Here is a 21,839-nt window from a genome sequence, read left to right as displayed (position 1 = left end):
TCCCAGCTCAAAGAGATCGCTCCTTCCTGCTTTGTCACTGTTTTGTGTTGAGTTGCAACAGAGGCACGCTGACCTGTTTGGTTTCTCTCTCTGGACTCTGAACTGTGATTTGTGGGCAGGAGCGGGGGTGCGTGTGTGAGAGAGATGGAAGGGTGTGTGTGTGTATGTGGAAAGCATGGTGCAAATTCCAAAGTGAACAGCGTCTGTTTCTGCACCAAGCTGTTCTGACCTAGGCTTCTCCAGCAGCAGGAAGCCAAGTCCTCGTCCGAATAAACCCCTTTTATTTCATTTACAGCGATTTCCTCTCCAGCAAAGTCTTTCCTCTCCCACCGTCTTTCAAGATCGTTCACCATTACCGACCGTTATCAAGCTTGGAGAGATATTGGCCAGGCCGATATCTTTCAGACGGCCGCAATACTTGGCAAGAATGCAGGAATGAACTAATTTGTCTCCTACAAACTCCATTCCCCTTTTGCTCCTCTTTTATTCCCTCTGGGAGGGGCCCTTCATCGTCCACCCGTGGCTTTACTCCTGAGTTGACCCTTGTTCTTTAGCTGTTCCTTTCGTCCAGCAACTCTGTGCATGCGCACACTGGGAACAGGCTCCAGCTGTTCATCTGCCTCATTGATGTCTGACTCCGAAGGCAGCTGATAACTGTCGGACGGCTTTGGTCCCCTCTCTGCCTCCAACGCAGAGCCCTCATCAGAGCCTTCCCGAGACTCCAGGACTGGCCCATATTCCTCCCCAACCTTCTCACGGTCCGAATCTGCTGCCAGATCCGTTAGCGGGTCACAACACAAACGACCCGTTGTTTTGCCAGACTCAACGTTGACACAAAAGGAACAGAAAGAAATTTCTCTTGCTCATAAACTTGGTTAATTTTTTATTTTTTAATCCACAGGGTTTATATAACATCATCATGGAATCACGCCACAGCTAATAGCAGTGCTGGATTTTTTTTAAAAAATGATCCTCTAATAATATAAAAAAAAGGATAGATGAATAAGTCAACATAAATCCACAAAGACGTTTTCCAAGGCAGCAGAAGAAACAAGGGATGGAAACTCATCAAGGAGAGAAGCAACCTGGAATTAGAATAGAATAGAATAGAATAGAATAGAATTTTATTGGCCAAGTGTGATTGGACACACAAGGAATTTGTCTTGGTGCATATGCTCTCAGTGTACATAAAAGAAAAGATACGTTCATCAAGGTACAACATTTACAACACATTAATTGTTTTATTAATGAGTTGTTAATCATTAATTATTAATTATGTCATTAATTATTAATGAATTAAGGAGTAATTTCTTAAGAGTGGGAACAATTGACCAGTGGAACAGCTCTCTACTAGACGTTGTGGGTGCTCTATCGCTGGAGGTTTTTAAGAAGAGACAGGATAGCCATTTGTCTGAATTTTAGAGGGTCCTCCTGCTTAAGGGGTTGGACTAGAAGATCTCCAAGGTCCCTTCCAACTCTGTTATTATGTTATGTTATGGAACCTTTACCTTTACCTTTTGTTAGATAGGGCCCAGGGTTCAAGTCTGTCATTTATGGTGGTTGCAACATTCTGGGGTCAGGTGATCCCCATTTGCAGCCTTTCCAGGTAGCTCCAGACCAGCAAAGCCAGCGGGGGGGCGGGCAGGGTACGTGTGAAACAGGATTCACTTAACATCTGCAGTAATTCACTTAACAAGCGTGGCAAAAAAAAAAAGTCAAAAAAAATCAAACGTGACTCATTCGCTTAGCAATGGAAATTCTGGTCCCACTGCTAGTAATCAAATCGAGGGTTACCTGTTCAGGTAGGTAGTCCAGCAGTTTGTTTAGTGACCGTTCAAAGTTACAACGGTTCTGAAAAAAGTGACTTCAGTGTATATTTGAGAGCTGTCTGCAATGAAATTTCATTTTAACGTATGCCGATTAAGTGTCTATTCAAAGGGACAACAAAGTTATTCCAAGTCTTATGACCATTTTTCACACTTACGACCGTTGTCGCATCCCCAGGGTTACATGATTTGCGTTTGGAGGCTTGACAACTGACTCCCATTTATTATTTATTTATTTATTCATATTTTTATACCGCCCTTCTCCGAAGACTCAGGGCGGTGTACAGCCAATAAAACAACAGAAATCCTAAACAAATTAATATACTATAACAAATTTAAAAATCTGATTCAACCGCTGTATACTTAAAATATTAGCTAAAATTTTATCAAAAACTAAAACCCTATTAAAACCCTATTAAAACCCTCCATACTAAAATCAATCAGGCCAGCCCCGCTTGGTGAAAAAAGAAAGTCTTGAACTCACGTTTAAAGGTCCGGAGATCAGGGAGGAGACGGAGTCCCACCGGCAGCTCATTCCATAGAGCCGGGGCCCCGACAGAGAACGCTCTTCCCCTGGGGGCCGCCAGCCAACATTGCCTAGCCGACGGCACCCTAAGAAGGCCTTCCCTGTGAGTGCGCACTGGACGTACTGGACAATGGGAGGGAACTGTCGGCAGCAGGCGGTCCCGTAAATATCCCGGTCCAATGCCATGGAGCGCTTTAAAGGTGATAACCAACACCTTGAAGTGCACCCGGAAGACCACCGGCAACCAATGCAGCCTGCACAGGAGAGGTGTTACATGGGAGCTACGGGGGGCTCCCTCAATCCCCCGTGCGGCCGCATTCTGTACCAGTTGGAGCCTCCGGGTGCTCCTCAAGGGGAGCCCCATGTAAAGAGCATTGCAGTAATCCAGACGGGAAGTGACGAGGGCATGAGTGACCGTGCATAATGAGTCCCGGTCCAGGAAAGGGCGCAATTGGCGAATCAGGCGAACCTGATGAAAAGCTCCCCTGGCGACGGCTGTCAAATGGTTTTCTAAAGACAGCCGTGCATCCAGGAGAACGCCTAAATTCTGCACCGATTCCCTGGGGGCTAACGATTCGCCCCCCACAGTCAGCAATGGGGTAAGCTGACTGTGCCGGGACGCCGGCATCCACAGCCACTCCGTCTTGGATGGGTTGAGTCGGAGCCTGTTCGTCCCCATCCAGACCCGAACGGCCTCAAGACACCGAGTCATCACATCGACGGCTTCGTTGGGGTGGTTCGGGGTGGAGATGTACAGTTGAGTATCATCAGCATACAGCTGACAGCTCACCCCGAAACCACGGATGATCTCTCCCAGCGGCTTCATATAAATGTTGAACAGGAGGGGTGAGAGAATTGACCCCTGTGGCACCCCACAAGTGAGTTGCCTAGGGGTCGATCTCTGTCCCCCTGTCAAAACCGTCTGCGAGCGGACGGAGAGGTAGGAGGAGAACCACCGTAAAACGGTGCCTCCCACTCCCAAGCCCTCCAACCGCCGCAGCAAGATACCATGGTCGATGGTATCGAACGCCGCTGACAGATCTAACAGGACAAGAACAGAGGAACAACCTCTGTCCCGTGCCCTCCAGAGATCATCAACCAACGCGACCAAAGCCGTCTCTGTGCTGTACCCAGGCCTGAAGCCGGACTGGCACGGGTCTAGATAAACAGTTTCCTCCAGGTACTGGGGGAGTTGCCAAGCCACCACACTCTCCACAACCTTCGCCAAAAAGCGAAGATTGGAGACCGGACGATAATTAGCCAAAATAGCTGGGTCCAGGGAAGGCTTCTTAAGGAGGGGCCTCACCACCGCCTCTTTCAAGGCGGCTGGGAAGACTCCCTCCCTCAGAGAAGCGCTGGTAATTCCCTGGAGCCAGCCTCGTGTAACCTCCTGGGTGGCCAGTATCAACCAGGAGGGACACGGGTCCAATAAACATGTGGTGGCATTCAACCTCCCCAGTATCCTGTCCATGTCATCGGGAGTCACAGGATCAAACTCAGCCCAAACAATGTTCTCAAGACACGCCCGCGTCATCCCGTCTGGATCTACCCAATCTGTGTCCAGCCCATCCCGGATCTGAGCGATTATGAGATTATGACGGTCGCTTTGTCCCTGTTTGCAACCTTCCGACCAATGGGGGAGCTCATTGAGCAACCGTCGGGGTTCACTTAACAAACGTGGCGGAAAAAAGTCGCAAAAATGGGGCAAAAAACTCACTTAACCAATGTCTCACTTTGCAACATAAATGTTGGGCTCAATTGTGGTCGTAAGTGGAGAACTAGCTGTAGTATTTGGGCATCGTTGCGCGGGTGTCGAAGAAATAGTGGAACCAAGCCAAAAACGAAAATTAGATTTAATTCAATTAGAATGTTGTTGAATGAATAGAATAGAATAGAATAGAATAGAATAGAATAGAATTTTTTATTGGCCAAATGTGATTGGACACACAAGGAATTTGTCTTTGGTGCATAAGCTCTCAGTGTACATAAAAAGACAAGATACATTCGTCAAGAATCATAAGGTACAACACTTCATGATAGTCATAGGCTACAAATAAGCAATCAGGAAACAATATCAGTATAAATTGTAAGGATACCAGCAACAAGGTTACAGTCATACAGTCATAAGTGGGAGGAGATGGGTGATAGGAACGATGAGAAGATTAATAGTAGTGCAGATTTAGTCAATAGTTTGACAGTGTTATGGGAATTAATTGTTTAGCAGAGTGATGGCGTTCGGGAAAAAGCTGTCCTTGTGCCTAGTTGTTCTAGTGTGCAATGCTCTGTAGCGTCGTTTTGAGGGTAGGAGTTGAAACAATTTATGTCCAGGATGCGAGGGATCTGTAAATATTTTCACGGCCCTCTTCTTGATTCGTGCAGTATACAGGTCCTCAATGGAAGGCAGGTTGGTAGCCATTGTTTCTTCTGCAGTTCTAATGATCCTCTGAAGTCTGTGTCTGTCTTGTTGGGTTGCAGAGTTAGTTGAACAGAGTTCACATCATTCACCGTTTTTTAAATCATTTTATTGAAAAGTAGCTAGATGGCAGCACCTACTGCTAATTTTAAGTACCTTGAAAGGGTAAGCTGACCCAGAGTTTAGGTTGTTAAAGTGGAAAAAGAATTTTTTGTGAAGTCACAAGGGCTCCAGTTTAACCGCAAAGAGAGTTTATCCTTTTGTTCGCCCTCCTATCGGTTTCAAGATTACAACCGCTACAAAGAGAGATACCCAAAGCTTTCCAGACTGTGTCTTTGTGTTGTGGGTGCTTCAGGTTTTGAAAAATAGACTGGACAACCATTTGACTGGGATTTATTTATTTATTTATTTATTTATTATTTAAATTTGTATACCGCCCTTCTCCCGAAGGACTCAGGGCGGTTCACAGCCAGGTAAAAATACAATACAATAAATACAGATTAAAATACAATTAAAAAACTTATTAAAATTGGCCAGGATTAAAATTTAGAGCTAAAAACCCATTTAAAACCCATTAAAACACTAACCCAGTCCAGCGCAGATGAATAAGTAGGTTTTAAGCTCGCGGCGAAAGGTTCGGAGGTCCGGAAGTTGACGAAGTCCTGGGGGGAGTTCGTTCCAGAGGCGGAGCCCCACAGAGAAGGCCCTTCCTGGGCGTCGCCAGGCGACACTGTCGCGCCGGCGGCACCCTGAGGAGCCCTCTCTGTGAGAGCGCACGGGTCGGTGAGAGGTATTCGGTAGCAGCAGGCGGTCCCGTAATCCCGGCCCTATGCCATGGGCGCTTTAAAGACATTCACCAACACCTTGAAGCGCACCGGAAGGCCACAGGTAGCCAGTGCAGCCGGCGCAGGATAGGTGTCACTCGGGAGCCACGAGGGCTCCCTCAATCACCAGCGCAGCTGCATTCTGGACTAACTGTAGCCTCCGGATGCCCCTCAAGGGAGCCCCATGTAGAGAGCATTGCAGTAGTCAGGCGAGGCGTCACAAGGCGTGGTGACTGTGCACAAGGCATCCCGGTCTAGAAAGGCGCAATTGGCGCACCAGGCGAACCTGGTGGAAAGCTCTCCTGGAGCGGCCGTCAAATGGTCTTCAAAAGACAGCCGTTCATCCAGGAGAACGCCCAAATTGCGCACCCTCTCCATCGGGCCAATGACTCGCTCCCGACAGTCAGCCGCGGACTCAGCTGACTGTGCGGGATGCCGGCATCCACAGCCACTCCGTCTTGGAGGATTGAGCTTGAGCCTGTTCCTCCCCATCCAGACCCGTCGGCTTCCAGACACCGGGACAGCACTTGATAGCTTCATTGGGGTGGCCCGGTGTGGAAAAGTACAGCTGGGTGTCATCAGCGTACAGCTGGTACCTCACACGAAGCCACTGATGATCTCACCCAGCGGCTTCATATAGATGTTGAACAGAAGGCGAGAGAATCGGCCCTGCGGCACCCCACAAGTGAGGCGCCGGGGCCGACCTCTGCCCCGTCAACACCGTCTGCGACGGTCGGAGAGATAGGAGGAGAACCACCGATAAGCGGTGCCTCCACTCCCAATCCCCCCAACCGGCGCAGCAGGATATCATGGTCGATGGTATCGAAAGCCGCTGAGAGGTCTAATAGGACCAGGGCAGAGGAATAACCCCTATCCCTGGCCCTCCAGAGATCATCCACCAACGCGACCAAAGCCGTCTCAGTGCTGTAACCGGGCGGAAGCCGGACTGGAGCAGGTCCAGATAGACAGTTTCCTCCAGGTGAAGGGAAACTGATATGCCACCATACTCTCTACAACCTTCGCCGCGAGCGGGTTGGAACTGGGCGATAATTACCTAAAACAGCGGGTCAGGAAGGCTTCTTGAGGAGGGCCTCACCACCGCCTCTTTCAAGGCGGCGGAAGACTCCCTCCAACAAGAAGCACTCGTAATCCCCTGGAGCCAGCCTCGTGTCACCTCCTGAGTGGCCAGCACCAGCCAGGAGGCACGGGTCCAGTAAACATGTGGTGGCATTCAATCTACCCAGCAACCTGTCCATGTCCTCGGGGTCACAGGGTCAAACTCATCCCACACAAAACTAAAACCCTATTAAAACCCTATTAAAACCCTATTAAAACCCTATTAAAACCCTATTAAAACCCTATTAAAACCCTATTAAAACCCTATTAAAACCCTATTAAAACCCTATTAAAACCCTATTAAAACCCTATTAAAACCCCCATACTAAAATCAATCAGGCCAGCCCCGCTTGGTGAAAAAAGAAAGTCTTGAGCTCACGCTTAAAGGTCCGGAGATCAGGAGGAGACGGAGTCCCACCGCAGCTCATTCCATAGAGCCGGGCCCCACAGAGAACGCTCTTCCTGGGGCCGCCAGCCAACATTGCCTAGCCGACGGCACCCTGAGGAGCCCTCTCTGTGAGAGCGCACGGGTCGGTGAGAGGTATTCGGTAGCAGCAGGCGGTCCCGTAAATCCCGGCCCTATGCCATGGGCGCTTTAAAGACATTCACCAACACCTTGAAGCGCACCGGAAGGCCACAGGTAGCCAGTGCAGCCGGCGCAGGATAGGTGTCACTCGGGAGCCACGAGGGCTCCTCAATCACCAGCGCAGCTGCATTCTGGACTAACTGTAGCCTCCGGATGCCCCTCAAGGGAGCCCCATGTAGAGAGCATTGCAGTAGTCAGGCGAGGCGTCACAAGGCGTGGTGACTGTGCACAAGGCATCCCGGTCTAGAAAGGCGCAATTGGCGAATCAGGCGAACCTGGTGGAAAGCTCTCCTGGAGCGGCCGTCAAATGGTCTTCAAAAGACAGCCGTTCATCCAGGAGAACGCCCAAATTGCGCACCCTCTCCGCCGGGGCCAATGACTCGCTCCCGACAGTCAGCCGCGGACTCAGCTGACTGTGCGGGATGCCGGCATCCACAGCCACTCCGTCTTGGAGGATTGAGCTTGAGCCTGTTCCTCCCCATCCAGACCCGTCGGCTTCCAGACACCGGGACAGCACTTGATAGCTTCATTGGGGTGGCCCGGTGTGGAAAAGTACAGCTGGGTGTCATCAGCGTACAGCTGGTACCTCACACGAAGCCACTGATGATCTCACCCAGCGGCTTCATATAGATGTTGAACAGAAGGCGAGAGAATCGGCCCTGCGGCACCCCACAAGTGAGGCGCCACGGGTGCGACCTCTGCCCCGTCAACACCGTCTGCGACGGTCGGAGAGATAGGAGGAGAACCACCGATAAGCGGTGCCTCCACTCCCAATCCCCAACCGGCGCAGCAGGATACCATGGTCGATGGTATCGAAAGCCGCTGAGAGGTCTAATAGGACCAGGGCAGAGGAATAACCCCTATCCCTGGCCCTCCAGAGATCATCCTGCGCGACCAAAGCCGTCTCAGTGCTGTAACCGGGCGGAAGCCGGACTGGAGCAGGTCCAGATAGACAGTTTCCTCCAGGTGAAGGGAAACTGATATGCCACCATACTCTCTACAACCTTCGCCGCGAGCGGGTTGGAGACTGGACGATAATTACCTAAAACAGCGGGTCAGGAAGGCTTCTTGAGGAGGGCCTCACCACCGCCTCTTTCAAGGCGGCGGAAGACTCCCTCCAACAAGAAGCACTCGTAATCCCTGGAGCCAGCCTCGTGTCACCTCCTGAGTGGCCAGCACCAGCCAGGAGGCACGGGTCCAGTAAACATGTGGTGGCATTCAATCTACCCAGCAACCTGTCCATGTCCTCGGAGTCACAGGGTCAAACTCATCCCACACAACATCACCAAGACCGCCCTCAGGCGTCCCGTCCGAATCGCTGCAATCTTGGTCCAGACCGTCCTTCAGCTGAGCGATTTTATCGTATAGATAACCGTTAAACTCCTCAGCACGTCCCTGCAGCGGGTCATCCCGCTCCCCTGGTGAAGGAGGGCGGGTCACCAAACAGGGCAGCTGGGCGGTTATCTGCCGGCGCAATGAGGAGGCGTAGCAGCGCCTCGCTTCCCTCAGTGCCACTAGGTAGGTCCTAGTATAGGATCTAACTAGTGTCCGATCAACCTCTGAGCGGCTGGACCTCCAGGAACTCTCTAGGCGTCTTCTCCGGCGTTTCATCCCCTCAGCTCCTCGGAGAACCAAGGGCGGTTGGGATCTCGCGGGTCAGAGCCCGCAAAGGCACGACACGGTCTAAAGCCCCAGCCGCAGCCCGTTCCCAGGCTGCAGCTAGTTCCTCTGCCGTGCCGTGAGCCAGACCCTCAGGAAATGGCCCAAGCTCCGTCCGGAACCTCGCTGGGTCCATCAGGCGCCTGGGACGGCACCAGCGTAATGGTTCCATCTCCCTGCGGTGTTGGGTAGCGGTCAGAAAGTCCAGGCGAAGGAGAGAGTGATCTGACCATGACAAGGGTTCAATGACTATTTCCTTTAAGTCCAGATCTCTCAACCACTGACCAGAGACAAAAATCAGGTCCAGTGTGCCACCCCCGATGTGAGTGGGGCCATCCACTACTTGAGTCAGGTCCAAGGCCGTCATGGAAGCCAAGAACTCCCGAGCTACCATCGATGGCGAGCGGCAGATGGCAGGTTAAAGTCCCCATGACTAAAAGTCTGGGGTCTCCACCGCCACCCGGCAAGCACCTCTAGGAGCTCGGGCAGGGCAGCTGTCACGCAGCAAGGAGCCAGGTCTGCGACCAGCAAGCCCATCTGACATCTATGACCCCACCTCACAAGAGGATTCACACCCGGCTATCTGAGGTACAGTGGTCTCCCTCGGCTCTAGACTCTCTTTAATCACAACCGCCACCCTCCACCCCTACCCTGGGCCTCGGCTGATGGAATGCATGGAAACCCGGTGGGCACATCTCAACCAGGGGCACACCCCCTTCATTGCCCAACCAGGTCTCCGTAACGCCTATAATATCCGCGGCACCCCCCTGAATTAGATCATGTATTAGGGGGGCCTTATTGGCCACGGACCGTGCGTTGCATAGCACCAGCCGAAGGCCCAGGCTCTGAGGGCCCTGACCACCCGGGGAACGGGTAAAGTTAGGGGGACCGGGGCACGCGATCGCCTGCATACATCGAGCAACGTGACCCCTATGTCGATACGATCCCCCCCTTCCGCCATATCTGCCCCTCCCACTTACCGTGCCAATAGACTCACCCTCACACAAAGGAACACCCTCCCCCCCCATAACCTCCGAACCCATTTGATAATCGCCACGAGCATGCGCTGGAACTGGTTTCCCTCGACGGCTACCCCATCACCCGCCTACCCTCCCACCCCTTAAAATGCCCTGTCTAAAACCCCAAAGGCTCTTTCTTCTCGCATGCCACCTCTGTGGGTCCCAAGACCCGTCATTGAGGCCGGCCCTTGGTAGCGATATGGGCCATTCCTGCGGCGGGGCACCTCGCAGGCGCAAGAGTTCACGTGCAGTGTAGCGCATAGGAAAGTGCGAATCGGCGAGGGATGCTAAGGTGGTAAAATCCCAAAGTAATAGAAATGGTGAGTCTTCCAGCGGGAGTCCAGTTGGTCAAAGGACAAATGGAGCAGGAACCGGATAGCGATGACAAAAACAGGAACAGACAGGCCGACAGTCTCCATAGCGTGCCTATGGAAAGCAGTTCTACAATAGATCTTAATCAGGTAGACATGGCTAGCGGTCTGCCCAAGTCCCTAGACCAGTCCAAGCTAGTCCAATCCAGTCCAATCCACTCCATCCCGCAGATGGACATGCATGACCGCCCAGTTTAGATGACCCATGGTCCGGGATAGGGGGGGGCGGAAATAAAATGGAGCAAGCCAGGCCATAAGGCCACAAAGGAAAATACGATGGAGCAAGCCAGGCCACCAGGGGCCATTCGATGATAAACAGGCCACAAGAGGGGACAAACCTCAGCCACGGTTCCGGCCTCCTCTCCCACCGGGGCGTTACCACACCCATCCTCGGTGGGGCTGCCAAATACAAGGCACCATTGGACAGGCACCTCGCGGTCCACATAGCCTCGCCGGCGCAACCAGCGCCCGATGGAACTGGCGCCGATGGAACTGGCGCCGAAGGCGCCGGCAAGCCCACCGACAGGCAAAAACGGGCCGGGATTCGCGCCAGCTGAAACCAGGCCGAATCCACACCCCGAGGCCGTCGGAGCCAGGCCGGGATCACCGACGATCTCACGCCGTTGGAATTTGGCCAAGATCGCCGGGGTCGCCGCTGGAAAGGGCTCCGCTAGGCAGGGCTCGCCGCTGGGCCGCTGGAAAGGGCTCCGCTGGGCAGGACTCGCCACTGGGCCGCTGGGCAGGGCTCCGCTGGGCAGGGCTCGCCGCTGGGCCGCTGGGCAGGGCTCCGCTCAGCTGGGCAGGGCTGGGCAGGGCTGGGCAGGGCTCCGCAAAACGAGGCAGGGCCGCTCCGCTCCCCTCCGCTGGGCAAGGCAGGGCCAGAGCCGAGGCCGAAGCCCGCAACGAACAGCAGGCCTCCCTCGCCTCCCTCGCCTCCATCGCGTCTTCGCTTCGCTTCCTCCAAGATGGCCGCCCCCTTCCGGACTGCCACTCCGTCCCTTGGCCCGTTCTCGGCTGTCGCCTAACCGAGAGGCCACAAACCTCTCCAGCGGCAGCCAGACAGATCGAACCACACGCCGAGGGACCGGAGAAGCCTGGTGAGTCAGCCCGAAGCCTCCATTTCAGGGAAAGCCGCCACCGCCGATTCGGGCTCCTCTAAGCCGCTACCATTCTCGCGCATGGTATAAGGACTCCTGCCTTAAGCAGGAGTTGGACTAGAAGACCTCTAAGGTCCCTTCCAGCCCTATGATTCTGTCCTTTAATAGAGAAAAGAGCCAGTTCGGTTCACTGAATCCCACAATGCTGGAATTGGAAGGGTCCCAAAGATCATCTGGTCCAGCCTTCTGCCAGCTGCAGGAAAATCAACCCAAGCATTCATGAGAAGGGACTCTCCAGCCCCATCAAGGTCTCCTCCTCCTCCTCCTCCTCCTCCTCCTCCTCCTTATTCTCGTTCTCTTTCCTCTTCTCCTTCTCCTTCTCCTTCCTCCTCCTTTTCCTCCTCCTTCTTTTCTTTCTTCTTCTTCTTCCTCCTCCTCCTCCTCCTCCTCCTCCTCCTCCTCCTCCATCTCCTTCCTCTTCTTTCTCCTTCCTCTTCTCCTTCTCCTTCCTCGTCTCCTTCTCCTCCTCTTCCTCGTTCTCCTCCTTCTCGCTCTCGTTCTCCTTTCTCTTCTCCTTCTCCTCTTCCTCCTCCTCCTTCTTTGCCTTCTCCTTCTCCTTCCTCTTCTCTTTCTCCTTCTTCCTCCTCCTTCTTCTCCTTCCTCCTCCTCCTCCTTCCTCTTCTTCTTCTCTTTCTCCTTTTCCTTCTCCTTCCTTCTTCTTCTTCTTCTCCTTCCTCCTCCTCCTCCTTCCTCCTCCTCCTCCTCCTCCTTTTTCTCCTTCTCCTTCCTCTCCTCCACCTCCTCCTTCCATATCCGTCACTGGACATTGGCGATCATATTGGCGATTGAGATCTCCAGAGATGGACATCCCATAATCTCAGTAAGCGAACTGTTCCATACATTTTATAATCAGGAATGTTTCCTTATAGTTAAAGAAATTTAGCTGGTTGTATTGTGGCCCACCAGGGTGGCAGACTCAGACGATGAGGAGGTTGGGGAGGAACTTGGGCTAGTGCTGGAGTCTGAGGAAGGCTCTGATGGATGCTCTGCATCGGACGCATAGGTAGAGCCAGGGCAGAATGGCCCCTCCCTAGCTGGGGAATGAATAAATAGTAGGGGAGTGGTGGTCGTAGGAGACAACCGTTCGTATTTCTGAAAATTTTGCTCGTTGCGTTTCATGCCACAAAGACTGCTTGCCACAACTTAATTTGCAAACTTTCGGCTGGGAGCTCCCGGCCTGGCAATTATTGCAAGAAACTGATAAGGTCTGTTACTGCCTTGAAGGACTCTTGCCTGGACTTTTTGGTGGGTGAATGCTACTAATTCACAAGAGGTAAATAAAGAGAGTTTTTTTTCTGAGAGAGGACAGAACTTACAAAAGAAGGACTCTCCTCCCTAAAGGAGGACGATTGATCACCTTATTATTCTATTCTATTCTCAACAACGCCATAGATGGGTGGAACTGGGGGAGGGGTTTGATGGTATAGGAACTTCTGGTTTGGAGATGGAGGGTAGTTTTTTTTTTTTTTTTTGAAATGGTGGAGAATCTTTGAAGCTGAGAATAAAAGAAACAGTGTTTTTTTTGTCAATTCTGGGCCAATACTATTGTTTCCGGCTCTTCTTAAGCTCCGTGGTTGCACAGAGGACTTGACAATGGTCTAGGGCTGGGGGCGGCGAGATGCCCTGGTGAGATTGCAGAAAAAGTTTGCTGTGTGGTCAAGAAGGCTTCAAAGCCGAGCAGTGAGCTGGGTTAGTCTTGCTGGGCCTGCTCCGAGAAGGAGAAATTTCCTGACAGTTAGAATAATTAATAAGTGGGACGACTTGCCTTCAGAAGTTGTGAATGCTCCAACACTGGAAATTTTTAAGAAAATGTTGGATAACCATCTGACTGAGATGGTGTAGGGTTTCCTGCCTGGGCAGGGGGTTGGACTAGAAGGCCTCCAAGGTCCCTTCCAACTCTGTTGTTATGTTATGTTATGTTATGTTCTGTTAAGAGGAGGGCGGTGGAGAGGTGTCAATGACGTGTTTCCTTTCCTGCCAATTGCTGAGAGGCGATGGTGTTTTCAACCCCCGGCTCAGATAGGAGAACGGTGGTAAGTGCTGAGAAGATCCAGCTCTGCAAATGGACCGTCGGGTGGTACAGTATGGAAGCCACCACTGGGAGGATGGGTTGAAGGTGTCCCTCTTCTCTTGGGCTTCTCTCGTTCCCATCATTGATTTTGTGGCTGTTTTCTGGATTCTTCCAATTTGTCTCCAGATGGTCCCGTGTGAATCCACCACCCAAGGTAAACTTCGTTTCTTCGCTTCTCCATTTTTCATTTTCTGAGGTAAAATGGGAGGAAGGATCTGGAAGGGAAGATTTCTCTCCTAAGAGGTAGAGAGGAACAAATCCTCACCAGTATGCTTGGGAATGTGTGGTTGAGATCAGAAGAATAGCTAAAGAAGCGATCAAAGAGGCACGAGCGGGAAACTCTTCCAATTGTCCTTTTTTTCAGTGGTGAAAAGCGATCCTTTGTCTTTTTTCATAAAATTGTAAAACCCCTATCTAGGATAGTTTTGTAAACATTTGTTCATTTTAAGTGGCAAAGAGGTGAAAAGACTCAGAGAAATGTCCTTGATGAAAAGGATGAAAAATGAGATTTAGATTCTTAGAATAATGGATGGAAACTGAACAAGGAGAGATTCAACCTAGAAATAAGGAAGAATTTTCTGACAGTGAGAATCGTCAACCGAATGGGACAGAAGTTGCCTTCGGAAGTTGTGGGAGCTTCATCCCTGGAAGCTTTCAAGAAGAGAGCCATCTTGTCAGAAATGGTGTAGGGTCTCCTGCTTGGGTGGGGGGGTTAAACTAGATGACCTACAAGGTGCTTTCCAACTCCGATAATCTGTAAATGTCTGTTTTTCTCAAAGGCACTCTTTTCTTCTTCTCACTTCCTTTCCTGAAATTTTAGAAATTTACAATGTTCTTCCTGTGGCAGCCCTTCAAATATTGGAAGAGGCTGCTATCCTGTCTCCCCTGGTCCTTCTCTTCACTAGACTAGCCGTGTCCGGTTCCTGCAACCGTTCTTCGTACGTTTTAGCCTCCAGTCCCCTCATCATCCTGGTTGCTCTTCTCTGCACTCTTTTTACAATCTCAGCATCTTTTTTTATATCATGGTGATACAAAACGGGACTCAGTATTCTAGGCTGCATTAACAGCGGGATAGACTCAAGATCACGTGAAGTGTTAATAGCTCTTTATAAGGCGACCAAATATTGCATCCAGTTTTGGTCGCCATGTTGTAAAAAGGATGTTGAGAAAAAGTGCAGAGAAGAGCAACCAGGATGATGAGGGGACTGGAGGCTAAAACATATGAAGAACGGTTGCAGGAACTGGATGTGTCTAGTTTAAGGAAAAGAAGGACCAGGGGAGATATGCTGGCAGTGTTCCGATAACTCAGGGATTGCCACAAATAATAGGAGGTCAACAGTGGTGGGTTGCTACCAGTTCGCCCCGGATCAGGATTGTGCATGTGCAGAAGCGTTGTGCACATGTGTGAGCGTGCCTACACCCACGAGCAAACCGGTAGTGACGGGTTTTGAAACCCGACCCTGGAGGTCAAGCTATTCTCCAAAGTACCTGAGTGCAGGATAAGGAACAATGGACAGAAACTAATCAAGGAGAGAAGCAACCTGGAATTAAGGAGAAATTTCCTGACAGTGAGAATGATTGATCAGTAGAACAGCTTGCCACCAGAAGTTATGAATGCTCCAATACCGGCGGTTTTTAAGAAGAGATTGGCTGGCCATTTGTCTGAAATGGTATAAGGTTTCCTGCCTAAGCAGGGGGTTGGACTAGAAGACCTCCAAGGTCCCTTCCAACTCTGCTACTGTCTTCTATTCTAATCAGGATGGGCAGAGTTCAGGTGTGTGGCCTCACCAAGGCAGTGTAAAATGATACAATCATTTCTTGCGATCTTGAAACTATCTTTCTGTTGATGCGGCCTAGAACTGCATTGGACATTTTGGCAGCTGTAGCATGCTGTTGGCTCATACTTAAGTGGTTGTCCACCAGGACACCTAGATCCGTCTCACAGTTACTGCTTTTGAACCAGGTGCCACCTATTCTGTACCTGTGGATTTGGGTTTTTTTTGTAAGTCAACGTATTATAAAAAGGAACGTTTTGCTCCTGGACTTTCACCTGGAAATTCTTGACCATAGATTCAGAACATTGAAAGATGTTCACTTTCCGTGCTCCAGTAACAGTCCCACTTTGCAAAATTCTTCATTTGCAGCGACAAAGCCACAATTGCCAACTGACAGTAGCGTTTCCTGTGTCTTCGACGTTTGTGGTCGGAGCTCTTTAGCTTCATGTACACTGATTGTAAAAAGGGCTCTATCGAACAAACACATGAAGGATTCAGATGGACCCGCTCTGACTGAGGCTAATTCATGGCTCTCTTGCAAAAGCCCTTTAATAAATAAATTAACAGGCCAGGCCAGGGACGTGAATCTGCAGACAGAAGAAAGAAGTGGTGGTATTCAGTCGGTTCAGACCGGTTTGCCCGAACCGGTAGCGGAAATCATGGTTGGACTCACCTATCTGCCCTGGCTCTATGCCATCCTATTTAGGCATGTTTTTGAGGCTGGGCACATGTGTGGAAGGTGCGCGTGCCAGCAAAGCACAGGCGTGGAAGGCGGGGGGGGGGGGAAGCACACGCTCACAATTGCAAAACCATAGGGAAAGTAAGTGAATACCACCCCGATCTCTCTTATGCTGAATTTAGGTAGAGGGTTCCTGTTTGTCATCAGTATGCTCGAGGTCTCCCTGAGACCCTCCAGATGTTACAGAATCCCAGCTATCATTAGCCCTGTCCAATATGGCCGCTGCTAAGGAATGATGGGAATTGTTGTCCAGGGATACATGCAGAAGGACACATTTGATCCATCCTTAGCTCTCAAGAGGCCTGCGTTGACTTGTCTGGATCTCCATTAAAGAATTGTTCATTGTAGTTGGTAGAGATGTTGAGAGTAATGGTCTGCTCTCTAGTCATTGGATTGTACGTAATCCACAACCTAATGACCATAAGGCAGCTTGCTGTTGGAATATCGTATCCAGGTTGTAAGTTGCTTTTTTGAGGTCTGTCGTAACTTCAAAGGTTTACTAAGCAGCCGGTTGTAAGTCAAGGAATAAAAAGATTTTTATTTGAGAAGAGATAATTCGGTTGTTTCTGTCTACTTCTAGCCTGTGGATTTCTCTTGGATTCTTGCAACACAATTCTACTTATAAGCTTGCAAGGAATTTTATGGGGTTCTTTTCAAATTTCCTTCGTTTCTCAGATTTTCAGAGGTCTACTTGGAATCTGGCCCCAGCAGCTCCCATCCTGTCCTGGTCACCTTCTCACCGAATTCTCGTCAAAGGAGAATATATCGAATTAAAATGTTCCCCACCAGAAGGACAGGAGGGAGAGAATTATTTCTTCGATCGCATGAATGTAAAGGGGGAATGGAAGAGATTTCAAGAACAGATCGGAAATACTCTGCTGATTCCTGCATTGCGAATGGCTCCAAAAGCAACATTTTCTTGTTCTTACACGGGGAGAAACAAGGAAGGCAGAACAGCTAACTCTCGAAAGAGTAATTGGGGTGAATTCTCTGTCATTGGTAAGGAACTTTTTTTCTAATTTATCAAGTAATTATATCAGGGTTTCTCCATCAGGACAACTTTAAGCTGTGTGGACTTCAACTCCCAGCATATGGAATATGCTGGTGAGGAATTTTGGGAGTTAAGGTTCACTAATTTTGTTTGTCACAGTTGAGAAATACTGTTCACATTGTTAAAAAGATGCCTAAGAGATCTCTACAACACGGAATGTTTCAAGGAGACTCAATGCTTGTGTTCATTAATTCATTAAATTATATATATTTAATATATTTGTTCATGAAATTAAAAAGGGACCGTAAAAGATGTTCAAACAGACCAATTTGTTTTATGCCAGAAAGCTGAAGGAAATGTGATACAGGTAGTCCTCGACTTACAGCCACAATTGAGCCCCAATTTTTTGTTGTTAAGTGAGCATTGAAGTGAGTTTTGTCCCATTTTACAACATTTCTTGCCACAGTTGTTAAGTGAGTCACTGTAATTGATAAGTTAGTAACCTGGTGGTTAAGTGAATCCGACTACTCCCCACTGACTTTGCTTGTCAGAAGGTCGCAAAAGGGGATCACGTGACCCTGGGACACAGCAACCGTCATAAATACAAGTCCGTTGCCAAGGGTGTGAATTTTGATCACATGATCATGGGAATGCTGCAAAGGTTGTAACTGTGAAATAGTCGTAAGTCATTTTTTTCAGCGCTGCTGTAACTTTGAACGGTCACTAAATGAACTGTTGTAAGTCGAAGGCTACCTGTATTGCAGACGTTCCACGAGTGAAATTCAGCAGGTAACAGAAATTTTGAGTAGTTCGGAAAACTGGCAACTACCACCTCTGGCTGGCCCCAGAGTGGGATGGGAATGGAGATTTTGCAGTATCCTTCCCCTGGAGTGGGGTGGGAATGGAGATTTTGCAGTATCCTTCCCCTGGAGTGGGGCGGGAATGGAGATTTTGCAGTATCCTTCCCCTGGAGTGGGGTGGGAATGGAGATTTTGCAGTATCCTTCCTCTACCACGCCCACCAAGCCATGCCCACAGAACCGGTAGTAAAAAAAAATTGGATTTCACCACTGAGACGTTCACGTTGGAGCAGGGAGATTTTGGTGCTCCTTCGCTGAGATTCTGTCTCCTTAGACTATCCCTGAAGAGTGAAGGTATACTGGTGAGATTTCAGGGATATTTCTGCCCCAATATTCAGGCTGTGAAGCTGCCCAGCCTAGATTATTCTTGAACCTCTCAATTCCAAGGAGTATTTTCTGAGGAAAGAAAACATGTCATCAATCCCTTTCTGTGTGAAGGAAAGTCCAGCTGAGAACTTTAGTGAAGTTAGATGAGTTGAGGGGCGCCAGTCAAGATAATCCTGGGATTGTCTGGAGGTCATATTCATATTCCCTTCTTTTTCTTTTCTGGGTCTGCCTAGATTGTTCACCAGCTCCCATCCTTTCTCCAGATCCTCCAGAACCCGTGTATCTGGTTGGGGAGAACGTTGTCCTCTGGTGCTCAATTCCCAACCTCCCTCTTCAAGGCTGGAGGCGCTACCAGTTTTCCCACATAAGGGAAAATGAGAAGGAGACCTCTATAAAAGATCTGGATTGGCATGAAGGCAACGTCTCCCTGGTCCTCACAGCCACAAGGGAAGATTCTGGATTATATAAATGTCGGTACCTAGAATGGAAATATGAGAGAAACATCCCTTCCGAGTGGAGTCGTCCTGTCTCAATTATGGTGAGAGGTGAGGATATATTTTTCTTCATTTTGAAAATGTGGATTTCTATAACTGGGGCTTTATTTATTTAGAGCCTGATTATGAAAGTCTTTCTCTGATGTAAACACAAAAAAAGTCTCCACCCTGAAGCAAGGTTCTACACTTAGGCAGGGAAAAACCAAAGGCACAAGTACAGATGAGGCGAAACCTGGCTCAAAAACAGAGCAGGGGTGAAAACTAAAAATTTTCCCTACCAGTTCTGTGTGCGTGGCTTAATTGGTGGGCATGGCTTCGTGGTCAGGTGACTGAATGGGCATGGCCAATAATAATAAATAATAAAAATAATAATCTTGGGAGCGCAGTGGTCTACCTTCTTTAAAAATAGAAGCACCGGTCTACTTACTGCTTTTTTTTTTAGGAGGCACCGGTCTATCTTCTTTAAAAATAGAGGCACCGGTCTACCAATTGCCTTTTTTTGGGAGGCACCTGTCTACCTTCTTTAAAAATAGAGGCACTGGTCTACTAGCTGCCTACAGCGCTGATCAGCTGTAGTGTGACCCTTTGAAGCGCCGTGGCAGTCATTTAAGGCCGTTTGCAGCTATTTCACCACCGAGAGCTTCAGGGACAGAGAAGAGGAACAGCGAGGTGTGGGCGGTGGGGTGGGCAGGGATTTTTGCTACCAGTTCTCTGAACTACCCGCCCCCATTGCTACTGGATCGCGTGATCCAGTCCCAACCGGGAGCATTTCACCCCTGGATGAGAGGGACCTTGGAGTCCAAATGGACGATAACTAGAACATGAGCCAACTGTGTGCAGCAGCGGCCAAAAGAGCTAATACAATCCTTGGTTGTATGAATAGGCATAGAATCCAAATCATGAGAAGTATTGGTACCATGGAATCCTGCTGTCAACTCTGAAATTGACCTGGCTGAAGCCATCTTGGAGCTTCAATGGTGCCGCACTGGAGCTGAGGGATAGGGAGGGGGGATTAAAAATAGCTAGGGTTTTGCAGCAAAAATAAAATAGTTTCTCTTGGGAACCAAGGACATTCTCATATCTGGACTGTGGAAGGAGGAGTGAGGTCACCAGGCAACCAGACAGTGCCTTGATTGGACCATGTGACTGATAGTTTCGGGTTGAAGGAAACCTTTTACTTCTAATTAGGTGAAAACCACAGGAAACTTCAATTGGTTTTTACCAGAACTGTGCCAATATGATATGTCCAATAAAACTATTCTTTGAGGAATCTACTTGCCTCGGAGTTTTGTTTGCTATGGATATATTACTTGGGACCCTGACACATGCATCCAGTTTTGGTCACCACATTACAAAAAAGATGTTGAGACTTTGGAAAAAGTACAAAGAAGAGCAGCTAAAATGACTAAGAGCCTGGAGATTAAAACATACGAAGAACGGTTGCAGGATTTGAGTTTGGCTAGTCTAGAGAAAAGAAGGACTAGGGGGGACATGGTAGCAGTATCCCAATATTTGAGGCACTGCCACAAAGAAGAGGGGTTCAAATTATTTAGCAAAGCACCAGAAGGCAGGACAAGAAACAATGGGTGGAAACTAATCATGGACAGAAGCAACCTGGAATTAAGGAGGAAGTTCCTAATAGCCAGGACAATTAACCAGTGGAATAGCTTGCCACCAGAAGATGTTGGGGCTTCATCACTGGAAGTTTTTAAGAAAAGACTGGACAGCCACCTAAGGGATCTCCTGCTTGAGCAGGGGGTTGGATTAGAAGATCTCTAAGGTTCCTCCCAAATCTGTTCTGATCGATTGGCAGTGGAGTTACGGCACCTCCAAGCTAATTACCACTTCTTCTCTTCTCCAGATCCTCTGCTTCCCCCAGTGTTGGAGCTGAACCCTTCTTCTGGATCCCTGGGGATCCTGTCCATCCTGTGTTTGTCCAGGGAAAGCAACAACACCAAAAGGTTCCATTTCTCCCAGGATAGTGTGGAGATGGCCTCCAGCAATGAAGAGCCTCTGAGGAGCAGCAGAGACTCTGGGCTTCTTACTCTAAATATGTCGGTAGCTTTCCTATATGCCAAAGACAACGAAAGCCTGCGATTTGCTTGCAGATACGAGGAAAACATCAATGGCCGTTGGATCATGTCTCCCTGGAGCGAGACGTTGAATACCACAGGTGGGTCTTTTCAGGAGGTACAATCCTCTGTTGCCCAAATGTAGACGGAACGCTTTGCAAAACTTGATTTAACTCTCCAAAGAAATCTTGCAGAATGCTACCTCTCTCTCCCTCTTTTGCTTTGTAGTTGCATCAGCTCCATTTGCCCTGTCAGTGGGCTATGCAGGGCTGGTTCTCCTTGTGCCCTTCCTGGCAGCCCCGCTGGTCTTCTGCTGGTGCAGGAGGAACAACAAGCACATATGTGCGAGGGGAATCTTTACTTTTTAATCACTTCAGAGAGTCTTCCGTTTCTGGGCAGGATTATGAAGGATTTGAGGAATCCTGGGCAGTTCCAGAGCGATTGTGTGTCACCCCAAATTTCCTGGTAGCAGAATTCTGATGGAATTATATGACAACTTTCCGAGAGCTCAAGGAGTTTGAAAGAGGTACCATTTCTGGAAGGAGGGAAAGACTTCCGTTTGCTAGATTATAAAAGCCAAAGAACAATTTTTGAGGGATACTTTCATTTACTTCCTGCCTTAAGTGGCAAGGCCTAACGTCCCTTTTTATCTCCAGTAATCTTTGACTCTACTAATATTTTGTTTTCCGATATTTTGTTTTATTTTTCATGAATTGTTGATTTCCAAACTAGGAAGGTTTGGGTGCTTGTAGATCAATACAAGTTTTGTCTTGTATTGAGAGCATCTTAAATATCAGGGATTCCTGCTGCCAGGTCATAAATAAATCAAAGTGGATGGTATCAGCGGTGGGATTCAATTATCTTCCCTACCAGTTCGCAAATGTGAGCGTGTGCGCATGCGCAGTACTCACGCATTATGTCTGGGCGGGTGGGCGGAGCCTCCTTCAGTCACTGATACCGGTTTGCCTGATCTGGAGAGAACTGGCTATTTCCCACCACTGGATGGTATCTCTC

The 21,839-nt window shown here is 49.3% G+C and overlaps 1 protein-coding gene across 1 annotated transcript; it reads left to right on the top strand.

Annotated features, from left to right (window-relative positions):
- Nucleotides 1-13,552: 13,552 nt before the first annotated feature.
- On the top strand, nucleotides 13,553-21,193 carry LOC131196927 (Fc receptor-like protein 5). The gene is made up of 5 exons (XM_058180426.1): nucleotides 13,553-13,722; nucleotides 16,758-17,081; nucleotides 18,493-18,804; nucleotides 20,615-20,926; nucleotides 21,054-21,193. The coding sequence occupies exons 1-5, from the start codon at nucleotides 13,560-13,562 to the stop codon at nucleotides 21,191-21,193; spliced, it is 1,251 nt and encodes a 416-aa protein (XP_058036409.1). The 5' UTR covers nucleotides 13,553-13,559.
- Nucleotides 21,194-21,839: the final 646 nt, after the last annotated feature.

This window comes from Ahaetulla prasina, chromosome 4 (genome assembly GCF_028640845.1).
Source record: "Ahaetulla prasina isolate Xishuangbanna chromosome 4, ASM2864084v1, whole genome shotgun sequence".
Taxonomy (NCBI): domain Eukaryota; kingdom Metazoa; phylum Chordata; class Lepidosauria; order Squamata; family Colubridae; genus Ahaetulla; species Ahaetulla prasina.
Note: the sequence above shows the minus strand (reverse complement) of the source record. Positions and strands in the feature narration are given on the sequence as shown.

Excerpts from the sequence above, each read along its gene's own strand:
- LOC131196927 (XM_058180426.1), top strand. The coding sequence starts at position 13,560 with ATGGACCGTCGGGTGGTACAGTATGGAAGCCACCACTGGGAGGATGGG. Across the intron at positions 17,082-18,492 it reads GGGTGAATTCTCTGTCATTG|ATTGTTCACCAGCTCCCATC; the intron begins GTAAGGAACTTT and ends GGGTCTGCCTAG. Across the intron at positions 20,927-21,053 it reads CGAGACGTTGAATACCACAG|TTGCATCAGCTCCATTTGCC; the intron begins GTGGGTCTTTTC and ends TTTGCTTTGTAG.